Source organism: Hemiscyllium ocellatum, chromosome 23, assembly GCF_020745735.1.
Source record: "Hemiscyllium ocellatum isolate sHemOce1 chromosome 23, sHemOce1.pat.X.cur, whole genome shotgun sequence".
Taxonomy (NCBI): Eukaryota; Metazoa; Chordata; class Chondrichthyes; order Orectolobiformes; family Hemiscylliidae; genus Hemiscyllium; species Hemiscyllium ocellatum.
The window spans coordinates 30,105,523-30,127,919 of NC_083423.1; the positions used below are offsets into that span (position 1 = coordinate 30,105,523).

General features: G+C 41.6%; 1 protein-coding gene across 3 annotated transcripts in view; it reads right to left on the minus strand.

Annotated features, from left to right (window-relative positions):
* LOC132826725 (voltage-dependent calcium channel subunit alpha-2/delta-1) overlaps positions 1 to 22,397 on the minus strand; it is a 668,330-nt gene that overhangs the window by 593,308 nt on the left and 52,625 nt on the right. For all 3 annotated transcript variants that reach the window (XM_060842844.1, XM_060842843.1, XM_060842846.1), the window contains exons 2-3: positions 16,181 to 16,262; positions 11,789 to 11,905 (exon numbers count right to left, since the gene is read on the minus strand). In XM_060842844.1, the coding sequence (XP_060698827.1) occupies positions 11,789 to 11,905; positions 16,181 to 16,262 (199 nt within the window). The remainder of the gene's footprint in view (positions 1 to 11,788; positions 11,906 to 16,180; positions 16,263 to 22,397) is intronic.

The following is a 22,397-nucleotide window of genomic DNA, read 5'->3' on the forward strand; positions in this document are numbered from 1 at the left end:
GCATCAAACATGGATTCAAACATGAATAGTGACTACAGAAACATCAGTCACACCTGAGGACCTCCATTCTGAGTAAAATTAAATACCAAATTCACTGAATATCAAACTTTCATAACTTTCTATGTATCAATTGTAGCACAATAATGTGTTAAATTGCTGTGACTGTGTCACATTCTGATTGTTTTAAACATACAGTATTTAACTTTAGAGCTTTTTTTGTGCTTATCAAAGTGCAGGGAAACAGTTCTGAGACATATCTGTTTGAAAATCAGTATGAAGAAAGATTAAATCATCTACAGAATAAAGTTCTTTATGCGCTGTTCCAAATACATCCCTCATGTTCCAAATACATTCCTCACCACAGCCTCAATCTAACTGAATTTCACAGAATATCAGACACTCAGGTTGCCAACCTGACAGCAACAAGCTGAATTAAGTACTGCTCTGTGAGATGAAACTATGCCCATTGGGAACAGGGCTGACCAAACAAAAATATGCTCCATGTAGGACACAGCTGGCAAAGTGCAGGAACTTTCATCCCTGGGCTGCATTCTAATGGCAAGAGGCTTTCATCCCATCTGTCAAGGGCTGACTTAAGAAACAATTCCCAAAAGGTGTAATAACAGTGTACTAATCCAATGTACCTAACCATCCTCACAATGACTTCATTAAATCACATTAAGTGTGCTGACTGAAGAACAATTGATGGGAACGAAGCCAGACACAGAAGAATAAAATTGAGAATCACAGTGATAGATCGGGGAGGTTCGTGGAAAGTAAATAAAGGAGAGTGACTGATGTTAATTGCATATCAATGTGTTAAATAAAATCCAGTTGGAGGCATTCATTGGGGTTTCCTCTGAACACTTATAAAAGGGATTTTGTGGTGCAATGTTAGTGTCTCTACCTCTGGACCAGCAGGTCTGGGTTCAAGTCCCACGTACTCTAGAGATGTATAATAAACAGGTTGATTAGAAAATATATTGAACACATATAATGTAGGGTCTTATAGTAGAGTGGTAATGTCTCTACCTCTGAGCTAGGAATCACAGGTTCAAGACGAGTGTATTTATATAAACAAACATGTTGACCAATAAATATAAAATTTGAACGCATATAAAGAGATAATGAAATTATGGTAAGATTGTGTATGCTTGGAATGTTCCTTGAAATAAATACATTAAAGACTCTGTAAGGATCGGCTGCACTATCAATCTTCTCCAGCTAAGAGAATAACTATGAATTGTAATGCAGAAGTAAGCATCTCTTTCAGCTGAGCAGTATCAAGTTAAGACCGATTGTTGAAAAAGCAAATTAGCAGGTCCAGTCAGAAGGCAAGTCAGCATTTGATTTTAAAAAGGGAAGAATTTTATATGACAAAATTCTTGTCTCCATCATAATGCTTGCTGTTAACATTCGGCACCATTTTTCAGTTCTCAAATACTAAAGCAGCCCAAATCCATATGACTAAATCCAGAATTGTGCTAACATTAAAATGCATGCCATGTGATGGTCTGGCTTTGACATTCTAAAACAAGAGACAGAGAATCTAACCATCTAAACATTAAATGCCAAGCTTTCTAAAGTATTTGCTAATGTAAAATCACCTGAAATACCCTTGGTATACTCTAAGAGTGAGATTGCCACTTCCTGTTGCATTTTGGCAGTTTCTTGCATTGGGTTATCATGTAATTCTTCCTTAATGCTAACAGACTGTATTTGCTGATGGTGGTGAAACAATGGCACCTGGGGATCTCTGTCCTTCTGAATCGAGCAATTTTTGACTCATGGATCTCTCCTTTTCCAAAATCGGATTGAATCTGCTGCCAAGTCAAAGGGATCTTGAGGCCTTCAGCTATAGACATATCATCAAGTAGAATAATGATATAGAAGCAAACCATTGGAACATAGAAGCCAATACACTGAAAATCCAGGATCTCTTCATCTTTTAGTTTTCAATTTTACAAATAGACAGAGTAATTGGGTGCATGTGTTTTGCAAAGGGACTAACAGCATCCCAGTGAAATTTCTGATCAATTAAATAACTTCTAATGATTTACTACTGGGAGTACCTCTATAGTACATCTTCTGGAATACCACAGATTCACTGTCAGCAATTTTTAACTTAAATTGCACGACTCCAGGAGTTGTCAGTTTCGGAGGTAATGATGACCACTGTCAACTTTCCCTTACTGACAACTGCAAACTCACAGCCATGATTTAGGAGGTGTAAACATTGGCAAAGAGGAGAAACTTCACCCCTCTTGTGAGATCGAGTTTATTCTTCAGTAATTCATTTCAGTTTGGATATTTTGGATTGATTCAGCAAATGAGAAATTAAATTATATTAAATTCAATTGCATTCTACAAAACACTGTGGTGTCATACCATGTTATCTGTAACATACACGTCTGTATGTTAAGTAAGATTGGTCATGATAAACAAATTATGGTAATAACTCAATATTACATTTATGGATGTGGTGAATTACAGGATAAATGTAAAATCATTTTGCAGTGAAAACAACTTCAGGATTCAGTATATAGCTATACCCTAAATTGGTTTGTTTTTGGAAGTTAAAGTTCAAAAGTGTGGCGCTGGAAAAGCACAGCAGGTCATGCAGCATCAAGGAGCAGGAGAGTTGATGTTTCGGGCATAGGCCTTTCATCAGGAATGATCTCCAGCATCTGCAGTCCTCACGGTCTCCTTTTTGTCAGTTAAAGTCTATAACAGGCCCAAAAATTAGCTTGAAATTAAGTCCTGTGAACAGTTTTGTATGGTTACTTTGTATGGTTCATGCGTTTTGCTATATCTTGCAATGGTACTCTATTACATCAGTGTTAACATGCTTTAGTACAATGCTCAGGTTTGATAATCTGGTATGGTCTGAAGAGAATCTTTGTAAATCATGTGATCGATAACTCTCTAGTGAAAAAAGTAAGGATCCTTAAAAGATAGTAATGACCCTTCCAAAGTGATTGATATTTTAAAGATCTAGTCAGGATATAATAGAAAATAATATCAGGAAGATGACCATCACCATTAAAAAAGAATTAAAAGTTGGGAAAACACTGCCTGTCCAACCTGAAATTGATCAAATGCTGTTCTTATATTGGTTAAGTCAATCAAAGTTTATGATGCCTCTGATCATGCATAGGGATAGTGGCTAGCAAGGATTAGTAGGGTGTAACCTTTAGTGGTTATAATGTGCAGTATGAAGACAGAAGCAAAACTTCAGTCAACAGAACAGAACAAGAGACATGTGCAATGTCTTCCAAAGGTTTTGTTCTGATGAAAACCACTACCTTACTGTTCATTTATCAGTCTTTTATATTTATTGCAATAAACTTAATAAATCCTGTAAAACTACTTCTCATTCATAGTTCATGGGCATTGCTGATTAGGCCTGCATTTATTGCCCATTACTAATTACATTCCAGAAAGTAATGGTGAGCTCCCTTCCTGAACCTTTATGTCCTGCAGGTGCATCCATACTTTTATTCAGGAGGGACTTTCAGAATGCTGGTGCTGTGACAGTGAGAGTGAAGGCACAGCAACGTAGTTCCAAGTCAGGATGGAAGAAAGCTTGCATTTGTGGTTGTCCCCATGCATCTGCCACCCTGTTCCTCTATGTAGAAGGAGTCAGGAGTTTGGAAGCAACTGTCTATGAATTCTTGGTGAATTGATACAGTGCATCTTGCAAATGATACACACTGCGATAACTGTGCGCCAGTGCGTAAAGATTAAGTATGTTCTGTGGGATACTGCAATGTTGCTGGAGCTGCACTCATCCAGACAAGCAGAGAGTATTCCAGCAAACTCAAGACTTGAGCCTTCTCGATGATGGACAAGCTCTGGGAAGACAGAAGGTAAGTTACTCACCACAGAATTCCAAGTTGCTCACAAGCTATTATAGCCACAGTATTTATATGTCTGGCCCAGTTCTGTTTCTTGTCAATTGTAACTGCCCAGGATATTGATAGTGGCAGGATTTTCAACAATGCTTCTATCATTAATCGCCAAGGGGAGGATGTTGCATTTTCCTTTGTTGTAGATGTTCATTGCCTGGCACTTATGTTGATCAAGCTTCTAATTCACTCATAAGATGTGGACATTGTTGACTGATCCAGCATCCAATGTCCATTACCAATTGCCCTCAAGAGATGTGGTGAGCTGCCCTCTTGAATTTGCTATATGTAAACACAAAATGTCATTAAGTAGAGACTGACTTGACACCTCTCAGCCCAAGCTTGGATGCTGTTGGGATCTGCTGCATTTGGACACTGACTGCTTAAGTACCTGAAGTGTTGTGAACAATCCTGTACATTGTGCAATCATCAGCAAAAATCCCCATCACTGACCTTACATTTGAGGGAAAGTTATTGATAAAGCAGCTGAAGATTGCAGGGCCTAGGACATTACCTTGAGAAACTTCTGCAGTGAAGTCCTGTGGCTGAGATGATTTATGTAGTTGGAGGTCACTGTCTTCCTTCGTGCTGAATATGACTACAACAAGCAGAGAGTTTTCCCCCATCTCCTGTTTTCCTCAGGCTCCTTGATGCCACACTTGGTCAAATGTGGCCTTGATGTTGTGGCAGTCATCCTCAGTTTCCCTCTTGCGTTCAGCTTTTTTCCATATTTGGATCAAGCCCATAGTGAAATTAGGAGTGGCCCTGGTGAAACCAAACCTGAGCACCAGTACGCAGGTTAGTAAGGAGTAAGCACTATTGACAACCCCTTCCATCACTTTGCTGATGATGGAGAGTAGACTAATATAGTAGTAATTGGCCAGGTTGGATTTGTCTTATTTTTTGAGCACAGGACACGCCTAGACAATTTCCCTCATTACCAGGTAGATGGAGTGTTGTAAGCGAATTGGCTAAGGGTGCTGCTAGTTCTTGAGTTGTCAGAATGTTTCATAGCCCATACCCTTTGCAGTATTGAGGATCTTAAGACATTTTGACATCTCATGGAATGAACTTAATTGGCTGAGGTTTGTTATCTGCGATTCTGGAGTCCTCAGGTAGAGGCCGAGATGGTTAATGCACTTGGCACTTCTGGCTGAAGACATGCACAAATGCTACAGCCTTAACTTTTGCACTGCTGTACTGGTCTGTCCCATCTTTGAGGGCAGGAATGTTTGTGGAGCCTCCTTCTCCAGTGAGTTTTTAATTGTCTGGCATCATCTCAAATGGATGTGGCAGAACTGCAGAGATGAGATTTCATGCATTGGTGGCAGATTGGTTTCCTCTATTTATTGCATTCAGCATTCTGCTATTTGATTGTTGATGCAGGTATTGCGGCTTCACCAAGTTGACACCTCATTATTAGGCATGTCTGTTTCTGCTCCCAATATGCCTTCCTGCACTCTTCGTTAAATCAGGGTTGATCCATTAGCTTTGCAAGAATAGTAGAATGGGCAATATGCCAAGCCATGAGATTAGAATGTGGTTGAATGCAATTCTGCTGCTGCTGTTGTACCACAGCAGCTCATGGGTGCTAGTCTCAGGCTACTGGATCTGTGTAAAATCCCATTTAGCACAATGATAATGTCACACAATACAATGTCAATATGAACTTTGTCTCCATAAGAATTGCGATGGTCACTCCAACCAAACATCTAATAGACAAATGCATCTGCTATGGGTAGATTGAGGACAAAGTCAAGAATGCTTCCCCTTTTGTGCATTCCCATATAACCTGCCACAGGCACAGTCCAACAAGCATGTCCTTTAGAAATCAGTCAACTTGATCAGTAGTGGTGCTACTGAGCCATACTTGGTAATGGAAATTGAAGTTCCCACCCAGAGAACAGTGTGTGCCCTTGCTGCTCTCAGTGCATTGTCCAATATCTGCACACCACTATGCAACCAATTCTGGTGAGTCAGTCTTGTCCATGGAACATAACATACGCAGGGATGTTGATGGTGGTATGTGGGACATTATCTGAAAGTGTGATTCTCTCAGAATGACAGTCAAGCTGTTGCTTGATTTGTCTGTGAAACAGCTCTCCAATTTTGGCACAAGCCCCCAGATGTTAATAAATCAGACTTTGCAGGATTGGTAATGTTGTATGTACCACTGAATGTTGTATGTACCACTGAAATCCAATAGGCCAGTGAAATCCAACACTGGCACAAATGTGCCAGTACAGTCTTCAGATATCTGAAGTACAGAAAGTTAGAAGTCTGAGACCTCAAACCCAGCACTAAGATCATGGCCTACAGAGCAGCCATGGTTCCCACCATCCCATGGACTATGTGCAGCTGATAGCTCAAATCCCTGGAGAGCTATCATCAGCATTCCTTTCACAAAATCCTGTAAATCCACTGGTAGGATGGGTGTAGCAACATGAGCATCCTCTCCAAGCCCAATATCCCCAGTATCAAGGCAGTGGTCACACTTGACCAGCTGTGATTGGGTAGACCACATTGTTCACATGCCTGACACAGGACTCCCTAAACACGTGCTCTAGTTTGAGCTCTGCAATGGTAAGTGGTCTCTAGGAGGGCAGAGGAAGTGCTGCAAGGACACTCTGAAATTCTCCCTAAAGAAATGCAACAACTCCACTGACACATGGGAATCACTTGCTCTAGAACACAAACCGGAGAACAGGCATCCACAAAGGTGCCAAATACTGAGTGTCACCAACTGGAGCACATGGAAGCCAAGCACAAGCAGCAGAAAGTGTGAGCATATTCCAGAGTGTCCCACCCACCCACCTCCTTCTCTGGCTCCAGTTTTGGATAATTCAACCACCACAGAAGTAATCCCCAGAGTGGAAGCAAGTCATCAATGAAGCTGAGAGACTGTCAAAGAAAATGTGCCACTGTTGTTTTCAGTGCCTTTACTGATGCAAGTGATCCGTCCAGTTTCATGCCTTTTATACTTTACCTTGTGGCAGTTAGGCACAACTTGGTGACTTGCTCGGCCAATTCAGACAGCATTTAGGAACTAAGCGTATTGCTGTCATATGCAGGCCAGACCAGGTGAGGACAGCAGATTTTTAATTCCTAAAATACATTAGTGGACCAGATGACTTTGTACAACAAGTGACAAGGGTGTCATGATCAGCAATAGACTAGCTTCATTAGAACTTTAGATTTTTACGAATTAAATTGAAATTTGAGTATCTGCAATTGTGAGTTTCGAACGCATGCTCCAGGAAATCACCATAGGGCCCCAAGACATATTTGTGAAATCATATTTGTACCCAGAATGGTCTTATCACTCACTGGGACAGAGAAATCTTTTGATTGACTATTTCATATCCATCGATAATGGTAATTGCCTTAAGTCTTACAATGAAGGTTGGATTCAGGTCTAAGAAGTAAAATTGTAGCTGCATAATGCACATAATTCACGTGGAGCACTTTTCCACAGAATGGTACCATTGCTGCATCGTGCTTCATGACATCATGTGCCATGCTACCGTGGTGGAAGAACCAAGCCTAATATCAAGCAGGTCCCCACCGAATGAGGAAAATTATCTTCGGAAAAGAAAGAGAAACTTGTAATTACCTTGAAAAAGTAATTAAACCAATGTCATTTCTGTTCTTCCTCCTCCACCCAGGAGCTAAACTTCCTAATTACAGCCCATAGCAGGAAAGCAGATGTCATGGCAATGCAGGTGTGATAATCAGGTGACCACTGAACAGTAAGCAATGTAATGAGAGCAGAATTACTTCATGACAGGGGTTTAGATGCACATGGATTATTTTTTTTCCCTATACCTACTATTATGCTGTGCATGAGTTGTTTTTATACTTGGATGCACAGTCATGATTTATTTGTTGTTAATTTTCACTCATAGTTTCGAGAGATTATACAATTGACCGACATTCGGTGGCCTTGCCACCATCAATCCCCTCTAATTTCAATGACAATTTGTTCCTCTGCTTTAAAATGAGTAAATGAGTTTATTCTACAACACTCACTGTACAGACCTGAGTAATTTTAAACCATTCTAGTTAAGTAGGACATTTACGAATGACTGAACTTAATCTTTCTAGGCCCCATAACGTTGTGTGCAACGAGTGTGAAGAAGCAAAGCTATTAACAGGCTAAATGCATATCAGACATGTTCATTATCCACTTAAAGTTGTACAATATATACATCTAATCACGTCAGATATTACAAATAAATATCTGAATACAATCTGTCACCAGCTGTTTTATAGGATTTGCAGAGATGATTGAGAGGACGATGAACGACATTCCTTTCAAAAATAATGTAATAGATTTTGTTTTAGTGTGGAAGGTGCATCATGACTTTTAAAAGAAAAGCAACTGAATATTACCAAGCTTTTACACTAATCTGACTTTGTCTCACAAATAATATCATAGCACATGTTTTATTAACCATTTCACACAATAGGTTTCAGACTCCACCGTTCAATAAATTCAAAGCTGATCTGGTCCTGATCTCAATCACACTTTGTCTGCTCCCCTCCATAACCCTGGATTCCCTTGACCCTAACTAACTCTGGTTTGAATAACTCAATGACTCACCCTCCACTGTTTGCTGGGTGAGAGATTTCCATTGGATTGCCTTCTTCAGAACACCAATACTCTTTTGGCCAATGTGTCACTTTTGTGCAACATTTAGGCACTTCTTAAGTATGTTCTCTCCTCAAGTGCTGTAATTGGCAAACTTTCCAAACTGGTGATTGCTCTGCACAGAAATAAGTACTTTGTAGCATCTGTCCCAAAATGTACTCATCATAACCTCAAATCTGAGCTCTTGACTTGCAGGCAGCTCTATTGCAACTGAAAAGTATCTTCTCTATTTCATTATGGCTTCTAAATACTTCTAAGAGGTAATGTCTCGGATATCTTTTCAACGTTACAAAGCCCAGCTTATTGAAACATTATTTTCTATTTATTGTTCTTTAGTTCAGATCATAATGGAAAAAATCCAAACATGTTTTTTATATTCGTTGGATGCGGGAGTCACTGAGGTAAAAACAATGACTATAGATGCTGGAAACCAGATTCTGGATCAGTGGTGCTGGAAGAGCATAGCAGTTCAGGCAGCATCCAATGAGCAGCGAAATCGACGTTTCAGGCAAAAGCCCTTCATCAGGAATAAAGGCAGAGAGACTGAAGCGTGGAGAGATAAGCTTGGGGAGGTTGGGGGTGGGGAGACAGTAGCATAGGGTACAATGGGTGAGTGGGGGAGGAGATGAAGGTGATAGGTCAAGGAGGAAAGGGTGGAGTGGATAGGTGGAAAAGGAGCTAGGCAGGTTGGCAAATGTGGCTGTGGTACCGAGTTTGTTTCACGACATGGTTGAAGAGTTTCAGGGCAGAGGAAATGATCTGGGAGTTGCAGTGGAAGAGGGACTCCCTGAGATTCTTGTAGAGAGACGAGGAAAACTTCTTCAAGGCAGGCATCCTTGCCAGAGGATTCGCAGTAGGGTTAAAATCAACAAGGTAAAAACAATGACTGCAGATGCTGGAAACCAGATTCTGGATCAGTGGTGCTGGAAGAGCACAGCAGTTCAGGCAGCATCCAACGAGCAGCAAAATCGACGTTTCAGGCAAAAGCCCTTCATCAGGAATAAAGGCAGAGAGACTGAAGTGTGGAGAGATAAGCTTGGGGAGGGCAGAGTCACTGGCTGGGCCAACATTTATTGTCCATTTGTAATTGGCCAGATAGCACTTAAATGTCAAATATATTACTGTGGGTCTGAAGTCATACGTAGGCTAGACCAGGTAAGGATGGCAGATTTCCTTCCCTAAAGTACATCAGTGAACAACATATGTTTTTAATGGCCATCAACAATGGATGTCATGAAGTTAGCTTTAAGTTCCCGATTTTATTGAATTCAAATTTCACCATCAAATTCATATCCCCAGCAGAACATAAGCCTGGGTGTCTGGATTAATAGTCCAGCAGCATTACCAAGACACGACTACATCCTCCTTATCGATTCCCTTATCTGATTGGAAACATCTTGGATTTATGACAGTGTAGTTTGAGTGTATTCCAACATCAGGATATGCTTAATTTTAAGTGATGTAAATGCAAGAAGTGTTGCCAGCCATCACTACTCCACCATGCATGTTACAGAAGCGCAATTGTAAATATGTCATGGTTGTCCCTAAAGGATTGCTCTTTGCTAACACCACAGATTACTTCAATGCCCTTTGCTGAAAAGGGTTTACTTTATTGCTGGAATTAAGCCTAGGCATAACATTACAAATGTAACCTAACTATAGCCTTGTATATAATATGGAGGTCAACTCTATTCTGAAAAATAATTAATAATGTTTACACATTTCCCTCTATTTTCTACCTTTCTAAACTTAATGTATTTTACATGGGCAACAAAGTCCTAACTCTAATATCAAATATTAAATTGCCCTCTTTTCTGTCCCTCTACAAGTCTGACATATTTTCTTACACTAATGGCCAGGCCAAATTATTATGACCTAAATTATTATCTCTTTTCTACCATATGTAATATTTTGACTAAAACTTCTCATGACATCATTCCTTTCTTGGTCTTGATCTTAATAGAAATCAATTTCTAAACAACAGTAGTTCAAATACAGATTTGTAAATGATTAAATCTGATCAATATTTGTGCAAAGCAGTACTGGCGAGACTGCATTCTAAACTGTAAATTGCAGTGACTCATTGTGAGACTCTAACGTAAAAGTAAACTACGTGTTTTGTTAGACCAGTCAGGCATTTGACACAGAACCCATCACCTTGAGTAACAGTTTCCAAGCTTCAGTATTGAGTAATCCCCACAAATAAAGTTTCTGTTTGCCTGATAAGAGTACTCCTGAGCAATCAACCAGCTTTATTGCTCTGGTCCGCTAGCCTGTAGAGTCTGAATGGAGCATCACGTTGACTGTGCATCCATTAGCATCCACAAGAGAAAGGACAAATTAACATTTTAGGAGGTGGTCACTACTCTGAGGTAGTTCTAAGGAAGCATTTCCAAACATTAACATTTCCTTTCTGTTTTCAAATGTTATTTAAACTGTTGTATATTTCCAATATTTTCATTAAATTTCAGATGCAGTTTTTCTTTTTGTTTCTACTCCGAAGGTAAACAAAGCTCAGGGATCGAGCAACCAATTCTGTTCCACTCACTTCTCAGGAATAATCTCTCTTTACACAAAATTTGTCATTTCAAGATTATACAATATATGAATTTGGAGACTTGAATGAATCCCAATAGCCAATAAATTGAAATGCAAGAGTTAAAAGGCTTTCCTCTTCAAGACTCTTTACTATTTTACCATATGAGTTACATTAGAGAAATAGACTTGTGTGAAATGAAATTTGTAAACAAGAGTCAGAGATGCTATTCAATATTCTACTTATTCATGTAAAACAGACCTTGGGAATAACAAAGAAATTCCATCTGGGAAATATCAAACTGGTTATAATGATGTCAGACATGATAGTGGTTCACATCCAACTATCAATGTTCAGCAACATGATGTTGATGCTTTTTTAAAGTAGATACATTAATAATGCTGTAAGTTTTTGCTAATAAGCAAATATTCAGAACCATTTAATACTGCTTTACTAACAAGATTGCTGAATATAATTCAAATCAGTTCACGTGACAAATCCTAACTAATGGCATAATCAGTTTTGCTTATATCTTGAATACTACATTTCCATACCTTTCCATACAAATCTACACACACGTTTTCTGCAGTGGAAAACATTACTCTCAAGACAGCAAGTTCATAGCTTTTGTTAAAACATTATAAAGTGTTGATTAAAATGCATACTGAATTTTAACAGAGTTCTTGTACTCACCTGCAGGGCTTCCACTTTGTTACTTAAAAGCTTTTCAATCTCCCTTGCTGCACTTTCCACCAAACGCCGAGCATTGTTTGTTTCAACTGTGTAGTATTGTCTGTTTTTTAAGTAAATCTACAAAATAAAAATGTGAAACATTTGACGCAACTATGCTTTAATTACAAAAAGTTGCATTCATAGAGGGACGTAGGAAAACAACTCCAAATCAGTGAAACCAGCACACCAAGATAAGATTACTCAGAAACCTATGGGGACTGTGCACAAGGACTTTAGTAACAGATGGCATCTCTGCCAGTGTAGGTTCCATTTAAGTGCAATATACATGTTGACATTTGCAAAGCAGAGTGGTATGGATGAGGTCAAGTATGTTCTTCCCTCTTGTTGGTTCCCTCACGACTTACTGCAGACCCAGTCCAGCAACTATGTCCTTAGGATTCACCCAGCTGCTACCCAACTACTCTTGGTAATGGACACTGAAATCTCACCTAACGTACATTTTGCACCCTTGTCACCTTCAATGCTTCTTCTAACTGTTGCTCAACATGGAGGAACACCAATTCATCACCAAGGCAGGACAGTACGTGGTAATCAGCAGAGGGTTTCCTTATCCATGTTTAACCTGAAGCCATGAGATTTCATGGAGTCTGGAGTCAATGTTGAGGACTCACAGGGCAACTCTCTCCTGAATGCATACCGTTTTGCTGCCCTCTCTGCTGGGTCTGTCCTGGGTTGGACAGGACATATCCAGGGATGGTGGTAGTGATGTCTGGGATGTTGTCTGTAAGGTACGATTCAGTGAGTATGACTATGTCAGTCTGTTGCTTGACCAGTCTGTGAACCAGCTCTCCCAATCCTGGCACCAGTCCTCAGATGTTACTAAGGAGGACTTGACTGGGGTGACAGTGCTGTTTCTGCCATTGTCGTTTCTTGCGGGTGGGTTAATGCCAAATGGTCCCACCAAGTTTCATTTCAAATATCGTGTCCAATTTTCACCCCACTTTTCCATTTGCTGTTTCTGGAATAACTTCCCACTCCTCAATATTGAACTTAAGGGAATTTATATTAGGCAGAAAATAGTGTTGGGGAGACTGTTAGGTCTGAAGGCTGAAAGGTCCCCAGGACCTGATGGTCTGCATCTTAGGGTACTGAAGGAGGTGACTCCAGAAATCATGGATGCATTGGTGATCATTTTCCAATGTTCTATAGATTCAAGATCAGTTCCTGTGGAATGGAGGGTGGCTAATGTTGTCCCACTTTTTAAGAAAGGAGGGAGAGAGAAACAGAGAATTATAGACCAGGTAGTCTGACCTCAGTGGATGGAAAAATGCTGGAGTCAATTATAAAGGACGAAATTATGACACATCTGGATAGCAGTAACAGGATAGGTCAGAGTCAGCATGGATTTATGAAGGGGAAATCATGCTTTACTAATCTTCTGGAATTTTTTGAGGATGTAACTCTGAAGATGGACGAGGGAGATCCAGTGGATGTAGTACACCCGGACTTTCAGAAAGCCTTTGATAAAGTCCCACATAGGAGGTTAGTGAGCAAAATTAGGGCACATGGTGTTAGGGGCAAAATATTGACTTGGATTGAAAATTGGTTGGCTGACAGGAAACAAAGTGTAGTGATAAACGGCTTATTCCGGAATGGCAGGCGGTGACCAGTGGTGTACCGCAGGGATCAGTGCTGGGACCGCAACTTTTTACAATGTACATTAATGATATAGATGAAGGTATTAAAGGCAATATTAGCAAATTTGCTGATGACACAAAGCTGGGTGGCAGGGTGAAAAGTGAGGAGGATATTAGGAGAATGCAGGGTGACCTGGACAGGCTAGCTGAGTGGACGGATGCATGGCAGATGCAGTTTAATGTGGATAAATGTGTGGTTATCCACTTTGGCGGCAAGAACAGGAAGGCAGATTACTACCTAAATGGAGTCAAGTTAGGTAAAGGGGCAGTACAACGAGATCTAGGTGTTCTTGTACATCAGTCAATGAAAGCAAGCATGCAGGTACAGCAGGCAGTGAAGAAAGCTAATAGCATGCTGGCCTTCATAACAAGAGGAATTGAGTATAGAAGCAAAGAGGTCCTCCTGCAGCTGTACAGGGCCTTGGTGAGACCGCACTGGAATACTGTGCGCAGTTCTGGTCTCCAAATTTGAGGAAAGACATTCTGGCTATTGAGGGAGTGCAGCGTAGGTTCACGAGAATTCCCGGAAAGGCGGGACTATCTTACGCTGAAAGATTGGAGCGACTGGACTTGTATACGCTCGAGTTTAGAAGGCTGAGAGGGGATCTGATTGAGAGGTATATGTTGATTAAAGGATTGGACACTCTGGAGGCAGGAAGCATGTTTCTGCTGATGGGTGAGTCCTGAACCAGAGGACACAGTTTTAAAAAAACGGGGTAGGCCACTTAGAACAGAGTTGAGGAGAAACTACTTCACCAGAGAGTGGTGGGTGTATGGAATGCTCTGCCCCAGAAGGCTGTGGAGGCCAAGTCTCTGGATTCTTTCAAGAAAGAGTTGGATAGAACTCTTAAGGATAGTGGAATCAAGGGTTATGGGGATAAGGTAGGAACAGGACACTGATTGAGGGTGATCAGCCATGATCATAATGAATGGTGGTGCTGGCTCGAAGAGCAGAATGGCCTACTCCTGCACCTATTGTCTATAATACCCCAGACTTGACCAGCACCCTGGCACAAGTGGCATCTTTAAAAGTCCATTGTGCACTCAGAGAAGCACCATCACTCCACAGCTACCCGGGCTGACAACTGCCCTGGACACAGCAGATGGGAGTAAATCTGCGTCTGCTGTGCTGTGAGGGACCTGTAAATCCTGTTGGATGAGGGTAAGCCTCACCATTAGAATTCGTGCCATTTCCCTCTCTCTGATATTTCACATTGTACCCAATTCCCAGCAAAGTCCACGCCTTACCAATCTCACTACTGACTTGGCACATGCCCTTACCCACACCAACCTATGATGCCAGGAATCCTCTGTGGCTCTCTGCATCACTTACTCACACAGAAGACCTCGTACCAGCACCAACACAAACCGGAGCGTCACCAACTTTCATCCTCCACATTATCTACCCATCTTTGAGCCCAGGAGGAAGGTAGCCCACATTAGTGCCGAAAGCAACAAGAAATGTGTTGCACTGCCCATCATTCTGGTCACCATCCTTTGTGAGACAAGGAAAGACAGGAATACTTGAGTGAGTGAGCACTAGGTGTCTGGAGATGCAGCTTGTCCCTGAGCTCACAGGGTCCTTGACAGCTGCTGGTGCAGCCTGAAGTACAGCATTAAACATGGAAACATCCTCTAAGTCAATCAGAAATGTGCCTCAGGGATTCTTAGACGCTGGAATATATCAGATGCCAATGTAGTGGACATAGCTGTGCATGCCATGACAGGTCAGTGCCAAGTATCCACCATGGGGGTCGTTTGGGGCAAAGGCTGAGCTCAACCTGCCAGGCACCTGATCTGGTTTATATCTCACATTTTCCCAACATCTAATTTGTTGAGCACTTTTGGTTGGATTGCTACTGCAACATCCTATCAGGGGAATGTTGTGAAGGGTTCAGAAAAGATTCACAGGATGTTGCCAGGGTTGGAGGACTTGAGTTATAAGGTGAGGGTGAATAGGCTAGGGCTGTTATCCATGGAGTGTCAGAGGCTGAGGGGTGACCTTATAGAGGTTTATAAAATCATGAGGGACATGGATAGGGTAAATAGACAAGGTCTTTTCCCTGGGATTGGGGATTCCAGAACTAAAAGGCATAGATTTAGGGTGAGATAGGAAAGATAGAAAAGGGACCTAAAGGGACAACTTTTGCATGTATGGAAATTAGCTGCCAGAGGAAGGTACAATTACAGCATTTAAAAGGCATCTGGATGGATATATGGATAGGGATATGGGCCAAATGCTGGCAAATGGGACTAGATTAGGTTAGGATATCTGGTCGGCATGGACAAGTTGGGCCGAAGGGTCTGTTTCCATGCTGTACATCTCTATGACTCTATAACTCTAAAATGAGGCAATTTTGGCCAGGAACAAGGACCCTAATTGTAGTAAATTGGTAACTTGACACTGCCTGGTGAGAATTTCACCAAGCCGCTTGTGAAAAACAGATATGGAGTATGATTAGTTCGATATGGAGATGCATATTGCTGGATTCTGTCACACATCCATCTACATCACTTCTCACAAGCAGCAAGGTAAGATTCTCATGAGGTAATGGTGAATTGCCAATTCATAGGGTAACGGGTTGGCACAAACAGTTGGAAAGACAGAAATAACTCTTGCGTTAACAAAGGAATTGAGGCTCACAGGATTATGTGGGAGTTTGTGGCTCGAAAACCTGATGTCATTTCTTCTTACCTGTTCCATCTGATCCACTCCACTCGAAGCACGCACCAACTTCACCAGGTCATCCTTCATTTTCTCCGCCCATGACCGTATACTGCAAGATAAAAGATATTTGATTAGCTCAATGGCTTTTGGAATGGTTTGTCACAGATGTACATACCAGTTGACATTTATCTTCACTGAAATCTCTACTAGGCTTAGTCACATCGAAGACAGTCAGTGGTGTCACAGCCTCCTCTGAAGAATGACATTCTAAATTGAAGGATTTTCCTCCTGACCTTTGCAAAGTTGTTATTTCAGCACTCAATCTCCCTTGTATGCAGTTTTCTCACAATAAGCAGCAAAGATCTGAAACTGTTTCTCAACAGGTTGTGGATGTTAGGTTTCAAGAATTAGGTCAATATATTTTTGCTATGTAATGACATTCAGTTTATGCATCAAAGGGAGGTAGATACAATGAAGATCCAAATCAGTTATGATGTTATTGAATTCTAGGTGAGGGGGTGAATGGTCAGCACATGTTCTCACGCTCTGATGTAATCAGCTGGAACAGAATTCTGTCCTTACACTGTGCATCTGTGAACATAATGGAAGTAAAATTGAAAGAATAGGACTCATTAACTGATCTAAGCATCAGCTCTTTCCATGAGGCATTCAGAATTCTTAATAAAGAAATAAGCAAATTTTTTTGTTGTTAGTGCAAAATTTCTTGCTTTTGCGTTTGAAGGTGCAGAGGAGCAAAAATTGCTAATGAAGGTGTTATGAAGATGTGGGCGTACTGTACCTTTAAGAAAGTTAAAAGCTAACAGAACAACCTGACAGCACCAAGTGTTCTCAACAAAATACAAGGTAGCATGTGGTCCAGCAGTTAGTACAGCTGGAGATAAAAACAGATTTGAATTAAGGCCAATAAGTTTAAATTATACCCCAAAAAACACCAAATTCCAATCCAGTTTGAATTTAATATATTGGCAATCTTAAAAGCTAATGACACAATATGATGCTTTGGGTGTACAAGACCGGAGAAAATTGAACAGTTGGGAGGACTTGCCCACCACCGTCATAGAGACACTACCCAAAAAATAGCTCTCTTAAAAGGTTCCTTTATCAATCCATGACCTGTGAAGCATAATCCCTAAGAACAAAGTAAGACACATAAAGATCCAAATAGAAGATTCGAAAGCTGGCTGGCTTTGAAAACTTGAATTTTTGGTAACTCTTAGTTGGGGGTTTTAATCGGTCTAGTATTGTAGAAGGGAAGATAAAAGATAGGTTAGAAGAAGGAGTTGTAAATAGTTGTTACTTAATTATTCTCTTCTATACTTTAAGAAATAAAGTTGCTAATTTTTACTTTAAATAGTTCTTAGCCTCTCAAATTTTCATAGATTACTGCATGGGATAAATCTTTCTGTGTTGCTGGTGTAAATTAAGCAGGAGGGTTGACCTCATGTTGTTAAAAAAAAGGTCTGATGCTTATTAAAGGATGACTCAATGAAATTAGTTTGAGAGGACTGAAGCAGGTCAAATACATTCACGATATTTCACTCATAAAGTAGGGAGACTAATCATCATTTTGTGCAAATGGGTCCCAATCCAAAAAGAAGTGTTGAGACTAGGGGGATGCTGTATTGATGTCCACTTTGCAAACTTATGTATGCACATGCAGCCTCCTATGTAAAGGTAATATTGGACACTTTGACCTTAGTTGCAACTCTCCTAAGAGCTGGTACTCCAAAGTTAAAGTCATGAGCATGATCACAAAATGGCCCTGCAAACCATATCCTAGCAAGCTCAAGAATCTAACATCTGAGACAGAAATTAGAATCAGACCCAGTGTAGAATGTAAGCAGTGAATGAGCAGATTATAGAACCTACTTAAAGAATGTGCACCAAATGAAAGCAAGAAGAAACTGCATTTCAGCACCAAAGAACCGAGTTCCCTGTTCCAGATCAGTGAGGCCTTCATTTAGCCTTCACCCTAGGGCAGGGGTCCTCTCCCCACCACCACCAACTTCACAAAGAGACACAGTGATGGCCAGCCAGAGGAGGAGCCACACACGTCTTTCAACAGTCTTCACTTGGGAGACTGCGGAGGGGTCCGTCGCCCCTAACCATCTACCTTCCCCTACTCCCCATATTACACCCCGTCCACACCCCCTCTCCACCAATGAAAGTGCCAGCTGGGAGGATCAACTTGTCTCTGGGAAGAAGACCCTGGCTCACCCACATCCAATACCCCAGGGAGCTGCTAAACCTCCAGGGCCAGCAGGGTTCACAGCAAAGCCTCCATCCCAGCTGGGAAGCAGAGAAGCTCAGAGCATTGCAGCAGGAGGGAGAGGAGCAGAAAAATATACTAACATCACATGTGGGGGATGGCTGGAAAACCTGTCATTTGTAGATCATTACATCCGATGTAACTAGTTTTTTTAACCATATTTCTGCTATTTAGAAAATATTTTCATGTTAAAATATTGTTTAAATAGGTAGTAAATATTTTTAACATTTCATAATCCCCCTGCATTTCGCTGTTTGTGTGGTTGTACCTGCCTCTGTTCCAGCTGTTAATGTTTTAGAATCATAGAACCATAGAGTCAGAGCAACATACGGTGCAGAAGAGGCCCTTTGGCCCATTGAGTCTGGACCACCAAAGTTACACTTCAACTACATTCATTCCACTTTCCTACACTAAGCCCATAACCCTGAATGTTATAATACTCCAAGACCTCACCAAAGTACTTTTTAAAGGCTTTGAGGTTTCCCACCTTAACTATCCTCTTGGACAGTACATTCCAAACCCCCACCACTGTCTGGGTAAAAAAGCTTTTCCTCCAGAAAATCCACTCAAAACTTCCTACTTTATAGTTTAAAATTATGCCCTCTTGTTACTGAACCTTCAACTAAGTTCATGGCTGCTTTCTACTCACGTTGGTCTCCTCATAAACCTATACACCTCGACCACATCCTCTTCCACTTTAACTGTCCCAGGGAAATCAAACTGAGCTTAACCAGACTCTCTTCATAGCTGAAATGTTCCATCCCAGGCAACATCCTGGCAAATCACCATGATCCCCTTCCAAGACAATGTCATCTTTCCTTTCATACAGTTGATACACATGGTATTCCAGTTGTAGCCTATCCAAAGTTCTGTTAAATTCCATAACCACCCTGATCTGGTATATGCCTTGACTGGTAAAGGCAAATATCCCATATGCCTTCTTAACTACCTGATTAACCTGCCCTGCCACCTTCAGGGATCAGTGGTCAAGCATCCCCAAGGTCCTTCTGTTCCTCTAAACATCCTCGTGTCCTGCTATTCAAGAGTACTCCCTTGCCTTGCTCCTTCTTCCACAGTGCATCACCTCACGTTTCTCAGAGTTAAGTCCCATCTGTCAATGATCTGCCTGTCTGGCCAATCTGTTTATATCCTCCTAGAACCTCCTCCCAACTTTCCCTATGCATTGCTTCTCATTCAATAACGCGGTGCAATGGTCAGGGGTCTGCAATGGTCACCAGATAAATCACATGCCAACAGCTCACTCCAAATTATTTGTCCCAGCTCCCACACAAATCACTGCCTACTGTTCGGCTGGCTGTGTGACAGTTGTATACAAATCAGGGAGCTCCCCAGCAAGTAACTGTGACAGGGAAGTACAACCGAGACAGTCAGTATTACAGGATGGCCAGGGTAAGATCCATGCATGCTTCTGTGACTAACCCCTCATGTGTCAGGGGACTGTGTCGTTTCTCTGTGAAGCCCAGTGAATGCTGACAAGCAGGCATAGACTCATCCCCCACTAGTCAGCAGACTTATCTCACTCATTATGAGTCCCTTTGCAGCCATTCTGCTCAACTTTGCATACTATCCGTGTGCTTCAAGATTGAGTGTGAGTGGTCCTTGGAGTAGTTTCCAGCCTTTGTGTTAACATGCCACTGAGACCCTCATCAGGTTCTCCTTTCTCGGTGCCTATGCCATTTGCACTTCCCCAAATATCACCCAACCTGAGTAAATGGTCTAAAACTGTCAAATGTGCACCCCGCACTCCCCCACCCCAGACCCCTTCCCAGAAACTTCTTCCCTGAAACTTCTTCCCCCTTTAATTACTGTGAATTCAGGCATAGGACAAACCTTGGCTGTTGGACACATATTCCCTCCCTTCCCCAGATCCCACTGGATGGGGCCCTTAGATACACAGACCAGGACCCACTTCCTGAGGCAAGGACACATAACATCCCTAGGCAACGACATCCCAACCTGACTACGGCCAAACCCCTGAACTAATGATTGAAGCCTAGTACGGTTATGGGAGGCTGCCCATGATAACCGTGCTGGGCACCACCTGACGGATAGGTACACCCCATCGTACACCCTTCATTGCCAGCTTATTCCATCAGACATCCAGCCGCGTCTGAGTGCTTACTGCAGATGTGAACACTGAGATCACAGGGTGCAGATGCTACAGTGACATGTCACATTGACTGAGGCCAGTTGCACTACATAGCCATCTACCCAGCAGTCTCACTGTGCCAACTGCCAACAGAAGAGAAGGCACAGTAGAACAAAGCATGCTGAGGTCATGCCAATGGGCTCACTGATAGGTGCTGGTAGACAGTCCTGTACAAGCCACACAATGAGTTCCTCTCCTTGTGCTGTACCTATACCTGATAAAGCTATACCACTGATGGTTGCTGCTGTGTCCTCTTAGACAAGTCCGCACTTGCAGGATACAGTGTCAATTCATTGGAGAGTGCCAGAATGGTGGCGGTGCCTTCTTGAAAGTGGATGCCAATGTCTATTATGAAAGGGTTTGAGCAGCTGGCCCTGTCCTCCAATCGGTCGGTGCCTAATAGGGATCTCTTGGACCAAGCAGGGAGTACATGCTTTATTTTCCACATCAATGTTTCCCGATGTTTGCATGGCATATTTAGCAAGATTGCAAGTTGGGCTCTCACCAACATGTTTAATAAGCAATAAAAAGTGTCAGTTGGGAACTCGCCACTCTCTGGTGAAAATCTTGTCTTGCCACTTAAGCAAAGGATGGAGGAGAAGTTGAAGCAAGTTGACCATCTCACCTAATTCTACCAGTCATTTCACTGTAACCCATGGCACTCAGAGCCTGGTACGTTTCCACCTGAAATATTTTATATATTTCATCTGAAAAATGAACGAAGATTCTCATCACAGGGTGAAGGAGATCAAAAAACCATGTCTTTTCATCACAAAAGAATAAATGAGTGCATTAAAAATACTGCCGAGCAAAATAAATGCAAATGATGATCCACAACCTTCTAAACACTTTTACGTGAGAAAATGCAGACATGGGAAGCTTTAATTTGCTAATCCAAGAAAAAAAAGTCAGTGCTAAAAATAACAAATGTTTCCTCAGGGAAAGACAGTTGTCCTAAATAATGCAGAGAGTTGAATTATCTAACTGCATCACTTGAGTCAGCAAACAATTTTGCAAACAAAATTGACTTTTATGATGAAACATATATCTAATTTTCTATAAAGTGTACTGCTTCCTGTCAGAATTGCAGAACAGGAATCACCTCACACCCTCCGTCAGGAATTAATAATGGCTCCATTTTCACCACTTGGTCATACTGGGTGTGCAATAGTGACCACAATTTGGCAAATCCCTAAGTAAGAGCTGAAAATGTGTTGCTGGTTAAAGCACAGCAGGTCAGGCAGCATCCAAGGAACAGGAAATTCGACGTTTCGGGCCAGAGCCATGTCATTCCTGATGAAGGGCTCTGGCCCGAAACGTCGAATTTCCTGTTCCTTGGATGCTGCCTGACCTGTTGTGCTTTAACCAGCAACACATTTTCAGCTCTGATCTCCAGCATCTGCAGACCTCACTTTTTACTCAAAAATCCCTAAGTAAGCCAAGGTTCAGTCAGTGCTTGGAGTTCAGCTTTGTGCCACTGCCAAGTTATGATACTGCTTCGAAAAGAAGAAATTCCTGTGGGAATGTTATGAGCATCTTGGCTGGGAATCAGAAAAGCTGAGTGCAGATTCCAAAATAAAACTCTCACCTGAACCAAATAATCAGTCAAAGTACAGTCAGTGCAGGGAATGCTAGGTGGCCAACTGGTGAAAGTGAGGCCCACCTGATGGTCAAGTGTATAACCATGGAAAATGAAGTTGTTGTTCTCCAAAATATTTTAAGGACTTTGAAAGCAATAAAGAAATCCAGAACTTTCTTCCAGTTTAGTGACCTGACATCCATCC